This window comes from Neofelis nebulosa, chromosome 2, assembly GCF_028018385.1.
Source record: "Neofelis nebulosa isolate mNeoNeb1 chromosome 2, mNeoNeb1.pri, whole genome shotgun sequence".
NCBI lineage: Eukaryota > Metazoa > Chordata > Mammalia > Carnivora > Felidae > Neofelis > Neofelis nebulosa.
Genome location: NC_080783.1, coordinates 38,867,850 through 38,883,455, shown reverse-complemented (window position 1 = coordinate 38,883,455; position 15,606 = coordinate 38,867,850). Strand labels below are relative to the sequence as shown.

Genomic DNA, 15,606 nt, shown 5'->3' with positions numbered 1-15,606 from the left:
ATTTTTTTTTACTCCCTCTTGCATGGTAACTGAAGTGTCTTCTGTCTACACAGTTGTAATGATTTGCAGCTCCTGTTTTCTTAAAGAAATGTGTAATCTTTAAACTGCATATCTGTAACCGCTGATACAACCACCCCACATCTGGGTTGGATTGCAACTACAGGGGCGCCTGTGTGGCTCAGTCTGTTAAGCGTCCAACTCTTGGTTTTGACTGGCATCATGATCTCACAGTTCATGGAACTAAGCCCCGCATCCCTGCTTGGGATTCTCTCTCTTCCTCTCTTTCTGCCTCTCCCCCGATCATGCCTGCTCATGTGCGTGTGCTCGCTCTCTCTCTCTCTCTCTCTCTCAAAATAAATAAGTAAACTTAGAATAAGTAAGCAAAAAACTACAAACTCTGGGACATTTAAGGCACTCATACTTTCACTAGCAATCCTTTAATGTTGCATATTACCACTATGATCAGCTATGTAGGGAAAAACTAAGAGGCAGCAAAGACAAATAAATATGAATCCTGGTTTCATCACTGTAGAAATGATAAGAGTATAAATGCTTGTTCAGAAAATGGTTGTTCCTTTCTCTGCCAAGGTACTGATACCTGTGTTTGCTTTCCCAGCTGGCTCAACAGCAGGTGGAAAAGGTCTTGGGAAGAATTACTGAGAGTAAAAATAAACTGGCCTATGAAAAGGGAAAACTCCAGGTATGAGATTTTATTTTCTGATTTGTGTTGTCTAATTTTTTAATGCCAATTATCAAGCTAAATATAATAAATGATGGATTTTGAGAGGACCTAGCTCTATTAATTCTCTAACTTTGGACAAGTTTTTGAACCCTCCTAATTTTGTTGCCTCATTAAGTAAAATCAGGTGATTGCTGTTCACATATCTGTAATATAATACTGAAACTAAAATTGTGAAACCAGATCCCATTCTGTAGCTATTGAAAGTTGTATTATGATTGTTTTGTGCATGGCCACTCACTAAGAATGTTAGGAGCTCATGCTCTCTTTTTTGCTGAATTTTTATAGCATTCTTAAAAAGAAATAACCCTGGATATTGGGACTCAAAGGCAATAGACTTGAGTGACTGGGATGATACTATTATTTTGCTTCCTGTGTGTTTTATCTCTATAGTACCTACAGAGCAGGAAGCTGGCCACTGATACCCAACTCCAGTGGAAATGCTAAATGAAATCTAAATCAGTGGTTCACAGCCTTAGCTACACATCACAAATTGAGGAATTTTTTAAATACCTCATGCAGGGCAGTATATGATAGTCGCCATTTACTTGGAAATGAATCAGAAAAAGAAAAAACACTTTGATGGATAGAGGAAGTTGATAGATGGATTGATATGTGATGAGCAAGTTTAAAAAAATTAATTGTGGAATTTGGATGGTGAGGGTATGCATATTCACAGTAAAATGAATTTTACTGTATATTTATAAAATGCAAGGGGAAAATTCCCCATGACAAGGCTTGCACCCCAGAGCAATTAGATCAGAATCTCAGGGAGTAGGTCCTAGGCTTCAATACTTTTAAGTTCCCCAGTGATTCCAGTATGCAACCATACATGAGGACCACTGGATTCAATGGTACGAAGTCCAGTTAGGCTTGGCAACCAAAGAGCTGATTTAATTAAGTGATCTCACTAGAGACATGTAAAACGTGTCAATGTTAATCTCATCTCATCTGCTCAAGGAGCTTATTATAGGGTTAGGAGATGAGATTGGCCCTTATGGCAGGCTATGTGAAAGATGATAAACCATGGTTGTGAAACCGTATGTTGGCCACTAAAAACATAAGGCTATTTGGCCACAATTTGTGTGCTTTTAATTAATATTTTCTAGAGCCAATGATACATTTAAGTATAATATACATTTATACTTGTGTAACCTCGGACGAGTCTTAATTTTCTTGAGTTTCATCTTTTTTTAAAAAAATTCAGTTCCTTTAAAATGTTTTTATCAGGGGTACCTGGGTGGCTCAGTTGATTGAGTGTCCAACTCTTGATATTGGCTCATGTCATGATCTCCGGGTCATGGGATCAAGCCCCCACATCAGGCTCCGCACTGAGTGTGAGGCCTGCTGAAAATTCCTCTCTCTCTCTCCCTCTGTCCTTCTCCCCTGCTTGCACGCTCTCTCTCTCTCTCTCTCTCTCAAAAAAAAATTAAAAAGTTCAATAGTAATTGTGATAATTTAACAGTTGTTTCTTTACTGGTGCATTCAATAACAAGATCTAATGGTGTTCTTATAAACTCTATTAATTTCAAACTGGTGATAAGCACAAACAGCTTTTCAAGATATTTGCAATAACTATTCTATAATATGAAAATATCTGTGATGTCTATTGGAGACAAAGTAACAGGTTAGACTAATACTACTGTGGTTTATTGCCTACATTTAAAAATTTTTTAGGGGCACCTGGGTGGCTCAGTCAGTTGAGCGTCCGACTTTGGCTCAGGTCATGATCTCATGGTTTGTGAGTTTAAGTGCTGCATTGGGCTCTGTGCTGACAGCTGAGACCCTGGAACCTGCTTCGGATTCTGTGTGTGTCGCTCTCTCTGCTCTTACCCCACTTGCGCGCTCTCTCTCTCTCTCTCTCTCTCAAAAATAAATAAACATTAAAAATTTCTTTTAAAAAATTTTAATTGAAGTATAGTTGACATTCAATACTATATCATTTTAGATGCTTAACATAATGAATTGGTAATTATATACATTACAAAATGCTTACCCTAAGTGTAGTTACCATATGTCACCATACAAAGTTACTATAACATTATTGGCAATATTCCCAATGCTGTACTTTTAATCCCTGTCACTTATTTGCACGTCTTAATCCCCTTGACCTATTTCACCCTCCTCCCCTCTGACAATCACCAGTTCTCTGTATTTATGAATCTGTTTTTTTTTTCTTATTTCTATATACTATTTTTAATGGCTCAAGAGTAGGCTATCTTATGAATGCATCTTCTGAACCATTTCTTGCTGTACAGTTATCTAAGAATATATCAAGCACTGTGCCAAGTGACAGTACAAGGAGGCAGGTACTGTAATTATGCCCATTTATAGGCAAGGAAATGGAAGCATAAGGAATTTAAGTAATTTTCGAAAGGTCTCACAGTTCTTGTGTTGCAAAGCCAGGATTTAATCTAAGCGGTCAGATTGCAGCCCCTAAACACCAAACAGTTACACTATGTAACCATGATTTAACTGCTCTCATATTGTTGGACGTTTACGTTTTTTAATTAAAAAACTTATAAATCCTTGTTTAATCTTTGCATCCATGATGATATTATTAACTAGATTTGCTTTTATCTCATTCTACTATTTTTTTAAATTTTCTATAGTTTATTTATTTATTTATTTATTTTTTTTTTTTAATTTTTTTTAATGTTTTTTATTTATTTTTGGGACAGACAGAGACAGAGCATGAACGGGGGAGGGGCAGAGAGAGAGGGAGACACAGAATCGGAAACAGGCTCCAGGCTCCGAGCCATCAGCCCAGAGCCTGACGCGGGGCTCGAACTCACGGACCGCGAGATCGTGACCTGGCTGAAGTCGGACGCTTAACCGACTGCGCCACCCAGGCGCCCCATATAGTTTATTTATTTTTTATCATTTACATCCAAGTTAGCACATGGTGCAACAATGATTTCAGGAGTCGATATCTTAAGCCCCTTACCCATTTAGCCCATCCCCCCTCCACAATCCCTCCAGCAACCCTCTGTTTGTTCTCCATATTTAAGAGTCTCTTATGTTTTGTCTCCCTCCCTGTTTTTATATTATTTTTGCTTCCCTTCCCTATGTTCATCTATTTTGTATCTTAAATTCCTCATATGAGTGAAGTCATATGATGTTTGTCTTTCTCTGACTGATTTTGTTTAGCCTAATACCCTCTAGTTCTATCCACGTAGTTGCAAATGGCAAGATTTCATTCTTTTTGATTGCTGAGTAATACTCCATTGTATATATATATATACCACATCTTCTTTATCCATTCATCCTTCAATGGACATTTGGGTTCTTTCCATACTTTGGGTATTGTGGATAGTGCTGCTATAAACATTGGAGTGCATGTGTCCCTTCGAAACAGCATACCTGTACTAAATACCTAGGAGTGCAATTGCTGGGTCGTAGGGTAGTTCTATTTTTAATTTTTTGAGGAACCCCCATACTGTTTTCCAGAGTGGCTGCACCAGCTTGCATTCCCACCAACAATGCAAAAGAGATCCTTTTTCTTTGCATCATCACCAACATCTGTTGTTGCCTTAGTTGTTAATGTTAGCCATTATGACAGGTGTGAGTTGTTATCTCAGTGTGGTTTTGATTTGTATTTCCCTGATGATGAGTGATGTTGAGCATTTTTTCATGTGTCAGTTGGCCATCTGGATGTCTTTGGAGAAGTGTCTATTCATGTCTTTTGCCCATTTCTTCACTGGATTATTTGGTTTTTAGGTGTTGAGTTTGATAAGTTCTCTGTAGATTTTGGATACTAATCCTTCATCTGATACATCATTTGCAAATATCTTCTCCCATTCTGTTGGTTGCCTTATAGTTTTGCTGATTCCTTCCTTCCCTGTGCAGAAGCTTTTTATTTTGATGAGGTCCCAATAGTTCATTTTTGCTTTTGTTTCCCTGGCCTCCAGAGATCTGTTGAGTAAGAGGTTGCTGCGGCTGAGTTGAAAGAGTTTTTTCCTGCTTTCTCCTCTAGGATTTTGATAGCTTCCTATCTTATGTTTAGGTCTTTCATCCATTTTGAGTGTATTTTTATGTATGGTGTAAGAAAGTGGTTCAGGTTCATTTTTCAGCATGTCACTGTCCAGTTTTCTGAGCCCCATTTGCTGATGAGACTGTATTCCATGGATATTCTTTCCATGGATATGGATATTCTTTCCTGCGTGGTCAAAGATTAGTCAGCTATATGTTTGTGGGTCCATTTCTGGGTTCTCTATTCTGTTCCACTGAGTGTCTGTTTTTGTGCCAGTACCATACTGTCTTGATGATTATAGCTTTGTAATACAGCTTGAAGTTGGGATTGTGATGTCTCCACCTTTGGTTTTCTTTTTCAAGATTTCTTTGGCTATTTGGAGTCTTTTCTGGTTCCATACAAATTTTAGGGTTTTTTGTTTTTGTTTTTGTTTTTGTTTTAGCTCTGTGAAGAATACTGGTGTTATTTTGATAGGTATTGCACTGAATATGTAGATTGCTTTGGGTAGTATTGACATTTTAACAATATTTGTTCTTCCTATCCAGGAGCATGGAATCTTTTTCCATTTTTTTGGGTCTATAATTTTTTTATAAGCTTTCTATAGTATTCAGTGTATAGATTTTTCACCTCTTTGGTTAGATTTATTCCTAGGTATTTTATGGTTTTTGGTGCAATTGTAAATGGGATTGAACCTTGATTTCTCTCTCTGCTGCTTCGTTGTTGGTGTATAGGAATGCAACCGATTTCTTTGCATTGATTTTATAGTTTTGACTTTGCTGAATTCATGGATCAGTTTTAGCAGTTTTGGGGTGGAATCTTTTGGGTTTTCCATATAGAGTATCATGCCATCTATGAAGAGTGAAAGTTTTACCTCCTCCTGGCTGATTTGGATGCCTTTTATTTCTTTGTGTTGTCTGATTGCTGAGACTAAGCCTTCCAATACTATGTTGAATAATAGTGGCAAGAGTGGACACCCTGTCTTGTTCCTGACCTTAGGGGGAAAGCTCTGTTTTTCCCCATTGAGGATGATACTAACAGTGGGTCTTTCATATATAGCTTTTATGATCTTGAGGTATGATCCTTCTATCCATACTTTCTTGAGGGTTTTTATCAAGAGAGGATGCTGTGTTTTGTCAAATGTTTTCTCTGCATCTATTGAGAGGATCATGTTCTTGCCCTTTCTTTTATTGATGTGATGTATCACATTGATTTGTGGATATTGAACCAGCCCTGCATCCCAGGTAAAATCCCGCTTGGTCGTGGTGAATAATTTTTTAAATTTTTTTTTTTTTTTTTCAACTTTTTTTTTTTTTTAATTTACTTTTGGGACAGAGAGAGACAGAGCATGAACGGGGGAGGGGCAGAGAGAGAGGGAGACACAGAATCGGAAACAGGCTCCAGGCTCCGAGCCATCAGCCCAGAGCCTGACGCGGGGCTCGAACTCACAGACCGCGAGATCGTGACCTGGCTGAAGTCGGACGCTTAACCGACTGCGCCACCCAGGCGCCCCGGTGAATAATTTTTTAAATGTATTGTTGGATCTGGTTGGCTGGTATCTTCTTGAGGATTTTTGCATCCATGTTCATCAGGGAAATTGGTCTATAGTTCTCCTTTTTAGTGAAGTCTCTGTCTGGTTTTGGAATCAAGGTAATGCTGGCTTGCTAGCTTCATAGAAAGAGTTGGAAGTGGGGCGCCTGGGTGGCTTGGTCGGTTAAGCGTCCGACTTCGGCTCAGGTCATGATCTCACGGTCCGTGAGTTCGAGCCCCGCGTCGGGCTATGTGCTGACAGCTCAGAGCCTGGAGCCTGTTTCAGATTCTGTGTCTCCCTCTCTCTCTGCCCCTCCCCTGTTCATGCTCTGTCTCTCTCTGTCTCAAAAATAAATAAACGTTAAAAAAAAAAAATTAAAAAAAAAAAAAGAGTTGGAAGTTTTCCTTCCATTTCTGTTTTTTGGAACACCTTCAAGAAAATAGGTGTTAACTCTTCTTTAAATGTTTGGTAGAATTCCCCCAGAAAGCCCTCTGGCCCTGGACTCTTGTTTTTGGGAGATTTTTGATTACCGATTCAATTTCCTTACTGGTTATGGGTCTGTTCAAATTTTATATTTCTTCCTGTTTCAGTTTTGGTAGTTTATATGTTTTTTGGAATTTGTCCATTTCTTCCAGATTGCCCATTTTATTGGCATACATTTGCTCATAATATTCTCTTATTATTGTTTGTATTTCTGTGGCGTTGGTTCTGGTCTCTCCTCTTTCATTCTTGATTTTATTTATTTGGGTCCTTTCCTTTTTCTTTTTGATCTAACTGGCTAGGGGGTTATCTATTTTGTTAATTCTTTCAAAGAACCAGCTTCTGGTTTCATTGTTCTGTTCTACTGTGTTTTTTGGTTTCCATAGCATTGATTTCTGCTCTAATCTTTGTTATTTCCTGTCTTCTGCTGGTTTGGGGTTTTACTTGCTGTTCTTTTTCCAGCTCTTTAAGGTGTAAGGTTAGGTTGAGTATCTGTGACCGTTCTTCATTCTTTAGGAAGGCCTGGATTGCTATATACTTCCCTCTTATGACCGCCTTTGCTCTATCCCAGAGGTTTTGGGCTGTGGTGTTACCATTTTCATTGGCTTCTATGTACTTTTTAATTTCCTCTGTGACTTCTTGGTTAGCCCATTCATTCTTTAGTAGGATGATCTTTAGTCTCCAAGTATTTATCTTTCCACATTTTTTCTTGTGGTTGATTTTGAGTTTCATAGCATTATGGTCTGAAAATATGCACGGTATGATCTCAATCTTTTTGTACTTGTTGAGGGCTGATTTGTGTCCCAGTATGTGATCTGTTCTGGAGAATATTCCATGTGCACTGGAGAAGGATGCATATTCCACTGCTTTAGGAAGAAATGTTCTAAATATATCTGTTAAGTCCATCCGGTTCAGTGTGTCATTCAAAGCCATTGTTTCCTTGTTGATTTTCTGATTAGATGATCTGTCCATTGCTGTAAGTGGGGTGTTGAAGTCCCCTACTGTTATGGTATTATTATCAATGAGTTTCTTTATGTTTGTGCTTAACTGATTTATATATATGGGTGCTTCCACATTTGGAGAATAAATGTTTACAATTGTTAGATCTTTTTGGTGGATAGACCCCTTAATTATGTATAATGCCCTTCTTCGTCTCTTGTTACAGTCTTTGTTTTAAAGCCTAGATTGTCTGATATAAGTATGGCTACCCTGGCTTTCTTTGGCTGACCATTAGCTTGATAGATGGATCTCCATCTCCTTACTTTCAATCTGAAGGTGTCTTTAGGTCTTAACAGTTTTTTGTTCTTTTGTTTTACCTTTCAGATTTCACATAGAAGTGAATGGTATTTGTTTTTCTCTGACTTACTTCACTTAGCATAATACCCTCTAGGTCTGTCCATGTCATTGCAAATGGCAAGATTTCATTCTTTTTTATGGGTGAATGATATTCCTGTATGTGTGTACACATTTGTGCCTTCTTTATATATTTTGGACATTTAACCTCTTATCAGATATAGCATTTGTAAATATTTTCTACCATTCAATAGGTTACCTTTTCATTTTGCTGATAGTTTCCTTCATGCATAAACTTTTTACTTGATATAGTCCCAATTGTTTATTTTTGCTTTTGCTTCCCTTGTCTGCAGGTACAGATCCAAAAAAATACTGCTAAGACCAATATCTAAGAGTTTACTCCCTGTTTTTTCTTTTGGGAGTTTTATGGTTTCAAGTCTTACATTTAGGTCTCTAAACCATTCTGACTTTATTTTAGTGTATGCTGTAAGAAAGTGGTCCGGTTTCATTCTGTTGCATGTAGCTGTTCAGTTTTCCCCAGTACCATTTAGTGAAAAGACTGTCTTTTCCCCATTGTGTATTCTTGCCTCCTCAGTTATAGATTAATTGACCATATAAATGTGGCTCTCATTCCATTCCATTGATCTATGTGTCTGTTTTTGTGCCAGTACCATACTATTTTTATTAATATAGCTGTGTGGTATTGTTTAAAACCTGGCCTTGTGGGGTGCCTGGGTGACTCAGTTGGTTAAGCGTCCGACTTCAGCCCAGGTTATGATCTCACAGTTGTGAGTTCAAGCCCCACATTGGGCTCTGTGAGACAGCTTAGAGCCTGGAGCCTGCTTTAAATTCTATGTCTCCCTCTCTCTCTGCTCCTCCCCTGCTCATGCTCTGTCTCTCTCTCCTTCAAAAGTAAATAAAAACATTAAAAAATAAATTAAAATAAAATAAATAAAATAAAATAAAATAAGATCTGGCCTTGTGATACCTCCAGCTTTGTTCTTGTTTCTCAAGATTGCTTTGGCTATTTGGGTCTTTTGTGGTTTCATACGAACTTTAGGATTATTTATTAAGAATTCTGTGAAAAATACTATCGGTATTTTGATAGGTATTGCATTTAATCTGTACATTGGGTAAAATGGACATTTAAAAAGAATTTTTAAGTTTATTTTGAGAGAGAGAGAACATGCACTCACAATCCGGGGGAAGGTGGTGCAAAGAGAAGGAGAGACAGAATCCCAAGCAGGCTTCACATCATCAGCACAGAGTTTTCTCTGTGTTTTGGGGGTTTTGGGGGTTTTCTATATATCTCATTATATAATATGCAAATAATGGCAGTTTAGTGTCATATGCAAATAATGGCAGTTTACTTCTTCCTTACCAATTTGACTGCCTTTTTTTTTTTTTTTTTTTTTTTTGTCTGATTGCTGTGGGGTATGACTTCTATTACTATGTTGAATAAAGGTGATGAGATTGGATGTCCTTGTCTTGTTCCTGATCTTGGAAAGCTTTTAGTTTTTCACCATTGAGTATGATGTTCACTGTTGGTTTTTCATATATGGCCTTTATTATGTTGACATATGTTTCCTCCAACCCTACTTTGTAGAATTTTTATCATGAATAGATGTTGTATTTTGCTTAATGCTTTTTTCTGCATCTATTGAGATTATTGTATGGTTTTTATCCTTACTCAATGTATTGATGATATTTTTAATGTGTTGTTGGATTCAGTTTGCTAGTATTTTGTTGATGATTTTGGCATCTGTGTTCATCAGAGATAATGGCCTAGAGTTTTCTTTTTAGTAGAGTCTTTGGTGTTGGTATCAGGGTAATGCTGGCCTTGTGGAATAAGTTTGGAAGTTTTTCTTCCTCTTCTATATTTTGGGAATAATTTGGGAAGGAAGAAGAGCCGTACAAAAAGAATGAAATCTTGCCATTTGCAATGACATGGATGGACCTAGAGGGTATTAAGCTAAGTGAAATACGTCAGAGAAAAACAAATACCACAGGATTTCACTTCTATGTGGAATTAAAGGCAAAACAAGGGGCGCCTGGGTGGCGCAGTCGGTTAAGCGTCCGACTTCAGCCAGGTCACGATCTCGCGGTCCGTGAGTTCGAGCCCCGCGTCAGGCTCTGGGCCGATGGCTCGGAGCCTGGAGCCTGTTTCCGATTCTGTGTCTCCCTCTCTCTCTGCCCCTCCCCCGTTCATGCTCTGTCTCTCTCTGTCCCAAAAATAAAATAAAAAATGTTGAAAAAAAATTTAAAAAAAAATAAATAAATAAATAAAGGCAAAACAAAAGAACAAAAAACTGGAAACAGATTCATAAATACAGAAAACTGGTGGTTGACAGAGGGGAGAAGGGTAGAGGAATGGGTGAAATAGGTGAAGGGGGGATTAAGAGATATAAACTTCTGGTTATGAAATAAATAAGTGACAGGGATGAAAAGTACAGCATAGGGAATAATGTTATAATAACTTTGTATTGTGACATATAGTAACTACACTTATAGTAAGCACTTTGTAATATATATAATTATTGATTCACTGTGTTGTACATCTAAAATTATATAGTATTGTATGTAAACTATGCTTCAATTAAAAAATTTTTTTAAATGTAGGGGCACCTGTGTGGCTTAGCCATTTAAGTGTGTGACTTCAGCTCGGGTCATGATCTCACGGTTTGTGAGTTTGAGCCCCGCATCAGGCTCTGTGCTGACAGCTCAGAGCCTGAAGCCTACTTCAGATCCTGTGTCACCCTCCATCCCTGCCCCTCCCCTGCTCACACACTGTTTCTCTTTCTCTCTCTCTCTCTCTGTCTCTCTCTCTCTCTCTCTCTCTCTCTCTCTCTCTCAGAAGTGAATAAACATTTAGAAAAGGGTTTTTTTAAAAATTTTTTTTTTCAACGTTTTTTATTTATTTTGGGACAGAGAGAGACAGAGCATGAACGGGGGAGGGGCAGAGAGAGAGGGAGACACAGAATCGGAAACAGGCTCCAGGCTCCGAGCCATCGGCCCAGAGCCCGACGCGGGGCTCGAACTCACGGACCGCGAGATCGTGACCTGGCTGAAGTCGGACGCTTAACCGACTGCGCCACCCAGGCGCCCCTAGAAAAGGGTTTTTTTAATGTAGTTAATGAAACCACAGTAGTATTAGCAGAACCTGTTACTTTAAATGTTTACAAGTCATCTGTGAAGCCATCTGATCCTTGACTTTTATGTATTGGGATTTTTTTTTTTTTTTATTACAGATTCAGTTTTATTACTAGTAATCAGTCTGTTCAAATTTTCTATCTCTGATTCAGTTGAGGGAGATTGTATGTTTCTAGGAATTGATCTACTTTTTTCTAGGTTGTCCAATTTGCTGGCATTTAATTTTTCATAATGGTGTCTTATAATCATTTGTATTTCTGTGATGTGGTAGTTATTTCTTCTTCATTTCTGATTTTATTTGAGTCTTCTTTTTCTTGATGAGTTTGGCTAAAGGTTTATCAGTTTTGTCTGTCTTTTCAAAGAACCAGCTCTTGGTTTCATTGATCTTTTCTATTCTTTCAGTCTCTATTTTGTTTATTTCTACTTTAATGTTCATTATTTCCTTCCTTCTGCTGGCTTTGGGCTTTGTTTTTCATTTTCTAGCTCCTTTAGGTGTAAGGTTAGGTTGTTAATATGAGATTTTTCTTTTTCCTTGAGGTAGGCCTGTATTGTTGTACACTTCCCTCTTAGAAGTGCTTGTGTTGCATCATGTGTCATTTGATTAGAGCATTTGGTCCATTTACATTTAAAATAATTACTGATAGGTACTTATTGGCACTTTGTTCATTGTTTTCTGATTGTTTTTGTTTGAGGTTCATCTTATCACCTATAAACTGAGGAGGGGAAAGCATACCTCTCATCTACTTTTCACTAGGAAAGCTAGTCAACATTACAGACTAGGTATATAGATTATTACAGGCACAGAAGAGCCTTCTCCTTTGTGAAACTAATGATCTCATAAAAACTATGACCAATGATTTTGACCTTCTTTCATCTTTCCCAAGAGAAATTAAATGTATTGTTAAGTATATAAGAAAAAAAACAAATATTCATAGCCAACTTAAAGCCAAATATTGGCTGGGAATAGGATACATTTTAAAATTAATTAATGAGCTGATATCTATGTAACCTTTTAGACCTCAGTTATATCCTTAGAAGTTATCCTCAGAATCTTAAGGAAAATATTACTTTCTACTCCTATTTCTACAACAAGGGCTTAAAATTTTTGATAGTCTTTGAAAGCTGAAACACTTGAAACTATTGACTCACTGGTGTTTTTATGTCATACCTTGGGTTGGCACATTCCAGACTGACTTCATCAACCCAAGGGAAAGTGCTCTTAAAGCATAATACCCTTGCAATAGTTTAAAGGAAGAGCTGCATACTAAGCATAATCAAAATAGTCTGCTATGTTCTCTCTAAATTGAATAATTGATTAAAAATATTACCTATGAATCATTTGATAAAAGATTACATTTTAGAATTGACTTCATGATTGGTATAAACACTTGGTTTCAGGTGTTAATGTAGACTGTGTCAGAAACTGCTTTCCCTATTCAAACATGGTATGAATTACATTTTCAGTGCTATATTCTATTCCATTTTATAAATATACCAAAATAGATTTATCCTTTCTTCTGTTGATGGATATTTAGGTAGTTTCCAGTTTCTTACAAACAACACTAAAATGATGAACTGTTGTACAGGTCCCCTTGTATTCATGTAAAAAATTCTCTAGCTAGTATAATTCTCAGAAGAAGAATTACTAGGTTGTAGGATTTACAGATCTTGAATTTTACTGGAGTTTATTAAATTTCTCCTGAAAGTAATTCTATCAGTCTTGAAAGCAGTCTTTAAAAAAATTTTTTTAAAATTATTATGTTTATTTACTTTGAAAGAGAGAGAGAGACAGAGTGTGAGTGGGGGAAGGGCAGAGACAGAGGGAGACACAGAATCCGAAGCAGGCTCCAGGCTCTGAGCTATCAACATAGAGCCCGATGCAGGGCTCAAACTCACAAACTGTGAGATCATGACCTGAGCTGAAGTTGGACGCTTAACCAACTGTGACACCCAGGTGCCCCAAAAGCAATCTTTGAGTATAGAGTTACATGTGCTAACATACATCAATTTTTTTTTTAACGTTTATTCATTTTTGAGAGAGAAAAAGAGAGGCAGAGTACAAGTAGGGGAGGGGCGGAGACAGAGGGAGACACAGAATCCAAAGCAGGCTCCAGGCTCTGAGCTGTCAGCACAGAACCTGATGTTGGGCCTGAACCCACAAACCATGAGATCATGACCTGAGCCAAAGTCAGCTACCTAACCAACTGAGCTACCCAGGCACCCCTAACATAGATCAATCTTATAAAATAATACTGTACACTGTTTAGGGATACATTTATGGTAAAATTGTTAAAAAGGATTAAAAATGATGAACAAAGGACCTTGACCTAAGTTACTGCAGTTCCTGAGACTGGCTGATAAGCTAATAATGGAAGTTGCTTGACTTTTAATGACACAGAAAAACCAGATCTCTGAGCGGCAGCACAATTTATTTGCTTCTGTGTTCTTTCCCATGTGAATGTCCTGAATTAGAAATCATGCCAAATAAGACACTCAATACAAAATTTAAAGTACTTGTAGATGAGAACATCCCATCTAAAAAGTTTCAGGGCATTTTACTGTGTGCCCAGAGGCTGAGTTAGGGCAAATTATCTGAGGAATATTGTAGAATAAGGATATTCTGTTTGCTTGAAGAAAAGCAAATCTCAAAGTCTTCAGAGTTATTCAGCCCATTTTCCATTAGATTCTATGGGTTAACAGCAGCTTGCTTGTTTAAAATGAGAATAATTGTTGCATGAATACTTCCCTTTAGAGGCAGTCATTTTAATTCTGAACCTTAAGTGAAAGTCATGATTAACTTTTACTGGTGGTTTTAGGGAGCCATAGCACATATTTTATAATGTACACTGTGGAAAAGAGCAATAGAAACAGGCAGAGATAAAAGAAGGATTCTGCTTGATAGAACAAGAGAGATTTCCTGAGACAAAATGTATTTTTATGCAGTCCTTCAAATAAAAATACTAATATTAGCAATCAAAATTTAACAGTTCCTGAAAGTCTGCAGTAACTCCAGCCAAGAAGTGTTTTCCCTCCACAGGTAGGAAACAAGACACAGAGAAAGGAAAAAGTCGATTTAAGTAAAAAATTTTGGATGACATTTTGTCTGATTCAGGGATTCATTATTGATTTGTATGAAAGGGTTGGATATAAAGGGAAGAAAATGTGGGAAAACACAATTTGGAGATTAGTGAGTAAATATTAATGATTTCATTCCCCCAAATGATCATTTTCTTTAAAGAGAAAGCCGTAATTATCTTTCTCAGTTAAAGTATAATTCATCATATAAGAATTTCATTTACTCAGATTTTATAATTCTGTCAGTAAAACACAAGAGTCTGTGTCATCTACTTGCACGTTGACAATTCTCATTATCCATAGCCAAAATGGTTTTTGAATGTTAGGTATCACAATTTTTTTTTAAGTTGAAATTCTTACCCCCAAAGTCTCACTGTTACATTCATAAGTCATGTTAATTTGGAGTTTCTAAAAAAATTCTTGAATGTTTATTTTTGAGCTAGAAAGAGAGAGACTGAATGTTAACAGGAAAGGGGCAGAGAGAGAGGGAGACACAGAATCTGAAGCAGACTCCAGGCTCTGAGCTGTCAGCACAGAGCCCGAGGCAGGGCTCAAACTCACAAGCTGGGAGATCATGACCTGAACGGGAAGTTGAATGCTTAACCAACTGAGCTACCCAGGTGCCGCTGGAGTTTTCATAAGCAATAGAAACCAAATGAGTTATCTCAGTACATATAAATGGCTATAGCCTACTTTTAGCTATTGAAATAAGCTCTGAGAGTTGAAATAGCAATCTTTACATGATTAGAAAAACTTAGGATTGCTTCTACAAGTTTTAAGGATTCTCTGTGATTTTTCCAAACTCATGACATCTTTTTCCTTTTAAAATATGTAAATATATATATAATTACTCTTTATTTTATTATTCTTCTGTTTTATCCTAGATAAAAGTTAAACAGTTAGAAGAACAACTACATTCTTTTACTGAAACCAGTTCACAGAATGACCATCTACGCAAGTTGAACAAGGCTCTAGAGGGCAACTATATGCAGGTGTGATTAATAGCTATAAAACATATTGCTGTTATATTGTTTTAATTAGGTTTTAAGAAATTGATGCCTTTCTCTCCACCTTACCATACAATCCCAGAAAGATGAATATTCTTTCACTTGACTCAATTCAACAAACATTTTTTAAACACCCGCAATGTACAAGGTTTTGCCAAACTGTAGAGAAATAAACATACCTGAAGCAGGATTGGGATATTCAACTTATGTTCTAATTGGAGGCTTAGGAATATACTCATAAACTTTATTATGGATTTAGAAGTTAAGTCTTTCAGAAGCAAAATAGAGTGAGCCGTTCATAGGGAGCATAATTATAATGAAAGCATTGAGAAACACTTTCATAGAGGAAATGGTTTTTTAA

At 37.2% G+C, this 15,606-nt stretch overlaps 1 protein-coding gene across 7 annotated transcripts in view; it reads left to right on the top strand.

Moving 5' to 3' along the window:
- Window positions 1-15,606, top strand: part of CCDC150 (coiled-coil domain containing 150) — a 99,617-nt gene that overhangs the window by 56,905 nt on the left and 27,106 nt on the right. For all 7 annotated transcript variants that reach the window (XR_009256535.1, XM_058710493.1, XM_058710484.1 and 4 more), the window contains 2 exons: window positions 617-700; window positions 15,123-15,230. Coding sequence is in view for 6 of the 7 variants with exons in the window: in XM_058710493.1 (XP_058566476.1) it covers window positions 617-700; window positions 15,123-15,230 (192 nt within the window). In the remaining variant the exon portion in view is untranslated. The remainder of the gene's footprint in view (window positions 1-616; window positions 701-15,122; window positions 15,231-15,606) is intronic.